The 3,437-nt window shown below is 44.1% G+C and overlaps 1 protein-coding gene across 1 annotated transcript; it reads left to right on the top strand.

Moving 5' to 3' along the window:
• The first annotated feature begins 506 nt into the window (after positions 1 to 506).
• Positions 507 to 2,912, top strand: LOC147882336 (beta-fructofuranosidase, soluble isoenzyme I-like). The gene is made up of 5 exons (XM_087400922.1): positions 507 to 1,381; positions 1,482 to 1,643; positions 1,800 to 2,038; positions 2,424 to 2,514; positions 2,635 to 2,912. Exons 1-5 carry the CDS (start codon positions 512 to 514, stop codon positions 2,818 to 2,820), a joined length of 1,548 nt encoding a protein of 515 aa, XP_087257048.1. The 5' UTR covers positions 507 to 511; the 3' UTR covers positions 2,821 to 2,912.
• The last annotated feature ends 525 nt before the right edge of the window (positions 2,913 to 3,437 follow it).

Raw genomic sequence — 3,437 nt, 5'->3', positions numbered from 1 at the left:
CACCATTTGGAGAACGCTCTCATTAGTGTTGCTGTGCCTCCTCTGTGCCTTCAAACATCTTTGAGGTTGGAAATTGCCATATGCAAGCTCCTAAGCTGGCCTTACTCCATAGAAGTCCATTTCTACTATCATTGACCTTGCACTTCATCATTCTAGCTAAGAAAACGGCATGAGGACTCCGATTTCGCGTAATGTCTTGTGTTGCGACATTTGCATACGAAGGAGGCGCTAGAATTGCGTGTGCATATTGGCCTCCTAGAATTGCGTGTGCATATTGAGAGAAGGAGGCGTCATGGTTATCTCGGGAAAAGTCGTTTCTTGCTCTACTTAGACACAAATCTGTCTTCAGAGTTTCTAGCGTGTGCATATTGGCCTCCTAGAATTGCGTGTGTGCATATTGAGAGAAGGACGCGTCATGGTTGTCTCGGGAAAAGTCGTTTCTTGCACTTAGACACAAATCTGTCTTCAGAGTCATGCGTAATTCGCCCAATTTTTTGGTTGTGCAGGACCAATGTTCTATAAAGGCTACTATCATCTCTTCTACCAGTGGAACCCGTTTCGTGCTGTTTGGGGTAATATTACGTGGGGGCATGCCGTCTCTAAGGATCTGATTCGCTGGCACACTCTAGAACTAGCTCTTGTCCCAGACCAGTGGTACGATCTGTACGGCTGCTGGTCAGGTTCCGCAACCTTTCTAGCAAAAGATAAACCTGTGCTTCTATATACGGGCTGGAGCAACGTTTCTTTCTCCATGGAAAATCAAGTCCAGATGCAAGCGATGGCCGTCCCAGAAGATTATGACGATCCGCTGCTCCGTAAGTGGGTCAAGATTCCTCAAAATCCTGTCTTGATGGCGCCTACAGGGATAAACAGCACAAAATTTCGTGATCCGACGACAGGCTGGATCGGCGCTGATGGAAAGTGGAGAATTCTCATCGGCTCCAAAAAAAAACACAGGGGTCTTGCTTTACTGTACAAGAGTTCCGATTTTATCCACTGGACGAAAGCGAAGCATCCGTTGCACAGTGTCCCACTGACTGGGATGTGGGAGTGCCCCGACTTCTATCCAGTTCCTGTAGCTGGCAAGAACGGGCTGGACACTTCAGTCAACGGACCTGGCGTAAAGCATGTGTTGAAAGTCAGCTTGGATGACACCAAACATGATTACTATGCAGTGGGCACGTATTTGGCCAGTACCGATTCGTTCATTCCCGCAAACACCAACCTTGATGCTGGGATTGGGTTACGCTATGACTATGGAAAGTACTACGCATCTAAGACATTTTATGACGACAACAAAGGCAGACGCATTCTTTTCGGATGGGTGAATGAATCAGATACAAATACAACCGATATTGCCAAGGGATGGTCCTCAGTCCAGGTGATAGTGGTACCCCAATGGCTGCTCATTTGATGGAAAACCGAATAGACCGATGCAGTGTCCTGTCTGATTTCCCTGATTAATTTCCTTTTCCGTTTAGGCAATTCCAAGAATGGTATGGTTGGATGGGGAGACCAAGGACAGGCTTTTGCAATGGCCTATAGAGGAAATTAAAACGTTGCGTGAGACAAAAGCTTCTTTGCGTAATGTGCAATTAGAAACGGGTTCAGTTGTGGGCGTTGCGGCCGCCAAAGGAGCTCAGGTAATTCTTGATCTTTTCTCAGGTGTCTCTTTTCTCAGGTGTCCATGTTTTATGCCCGCAGCAATTATCTCAACGGCTCAGGCTGAAGAGTTGAATCTAAAAGCAGAAGCAGTATCATGTGAGTGCTGAATCTGTAAAGATTGTGAGGATATGCAGCTAGACATCAACCTGGCTTTTGACTTGCCGGACCTGAACCAAGCAGAGAGAGTGAATGTGGATGCTCAGAATGCTCAAGAACTCTGCAGCCAAAAAGGAACGTCTAGGAGTGGTGTACTGGGGCCTTTTGGGCTACTCGTTCTTGCATCAGATGATCTACTGGAGCAAACTGCTGTTTTCTTCTATGTTGTGTCAAGAAAGGATGGATGGAAAGCTTTAATTTGCAGCGATCAGAGCAGGTCGGTCTGCCTGCAATCTTACTTGCCCGTTCGTTTATGACGTTTTGGTTACTCAATGCTTCACATTCTATGATGATCGAAAGCAGAATTTATCTAGCAGGAAGTCTACGTTTCTTCAGTCAATCATGTACATATGTATGCATTGCTGCACGTATATGTGAATATGTAGATATATCCGTGCCTACATTTATCTATGCATCTTTGAGTGTATTACTGTGTGTACTACACACAAGAGAGAGATATATTAAAGTTCCTACAGTGCCCATGCGTGATCTACCGGAGACGGCCACTTCTGTAATCCATCAGCTTCCTGATCACTTTCCTCATACGTCGAATACAGAATAAGCTTCTCCTGATGGCCACTAATCTTTTCTTTATTTTGTAGATCATCTTTGGCAACAGATCTTGACAAGACAACTTATGGGAGTTACATTGCCGTCTCAAGAGAAGAAAAGAGTCTCTCATTACGTGTTTTGGTATTTTCTTCTCTGCTAGGCTTGGTTGAGAATTTGTCGGTGCCTTGTGCTTCCTGTTGTGTATTCAAGTTTAGTTCCTAGTATGTCCCTTTGATGTAGTGGCCTATGGTTTTGGTACAGGTTGACCATTCAATCGTGGAAACATTTGCACAAGGAGGAAAAGTTTGTATAACATCCCGTGTGTATCCAACAAAAGCCACTGATGAGGCAGCACGTTTGTTTTTATTTAACAATGGAACTGTCCCTGTCCAAGTTCGTGAACTTGAAGCCTGGAAAATGTCAACAGTAACAATAGATGCACTGTGATGCACAGAAACGCAGAGGATTTGAACCCAATAAATTATTATTCCTCAGGGCAAATGTAACAAATTCATATACAAAACCAGGAGTTATTTCGACCTGAGAAGTCTCCATTATAATGTTCACATCAATTCAGCTTATTGGATCTCTATCTCTATCTCCTTTATGCCTCAAGCATTAAGGCTGAGACACAATGGGATCCTTCATATTAAGCACACGTCCTATTAATTAAGTACTAAGCATACTCCCTATTAAGCATCTGGCTTCTCGTTCTGCTCTTTTGGCTTCTTTCTGCAAAACTAAATGGAGAACTTCAAAACACACACACACACACACACACACCAGGTTTCTCCTTACCGAATTCCGTCTACCCATATCAATACTGGACATTGTTTAACAGAAGCAGTAAACTGCAAAACGAGTTAATCTGAGCATCTCCCGACATTGAGATCTCCAATCTCTAAAGTATAAAATCTTCCAATTCTTGGTGCTCTGGAAAATCCTGCCTGCTGGTCCTTGTAAAAAGAACACTTTGCTCTCCGCCACGTGCAAGCATGTACCTCCAAGACAAGGAACCCCAAGACAATCTTTCGGATGATAGTTCTCGGCATCTATTTTTGTTT

Source organism: Dipteris shenzhenensis, chromosome 29, assembly GCF_047967505.1.
Source record: "Dipteris shenzhenensis isolate YYH24624 ecotype China chromosome 29, Dip_SZ_1.0, whole genome shotgun sequence".
In the NCBI taxonomy this organism is placed as follows: domain Eukaryota; kingdom Viridiplantae; phylum Streptophyta; class Polypodiopsida; order Gleicheniales; family Dipteridaceae; genus Dipteris; species Dipteris shenzhenensis.
Note: the sequence above shows the minus strand (reverse complement) of the source record. Positions and strands in the feature narration are given on the sequence as shown.

Excerpts from the sequence above, each read along its gene's own strand:
- LOC147882336 (XM_087400922.1), top strand. The coding sequence starts at position 512 with ATGTTCTATAAAGGCTACTATCATCTCTTCTACCAGTGGAACCCGTTT. Across the intron at positions 1,382-1,481 it reads AGGGATGGTCCTCAGTCCAG|GCAATTCCAAGAATGGTATG; the intron begins GTGATAGTGGTA and ends TTTTCCGTTTAG. Across the intron at positions 2,515-2,634 it reads GTCTCTCATTACGTGTTTTG|GTTGACCATTCAATCGTGGA; the intron begins GTATTTTCTTCT and ends GTTTTGGTACAG.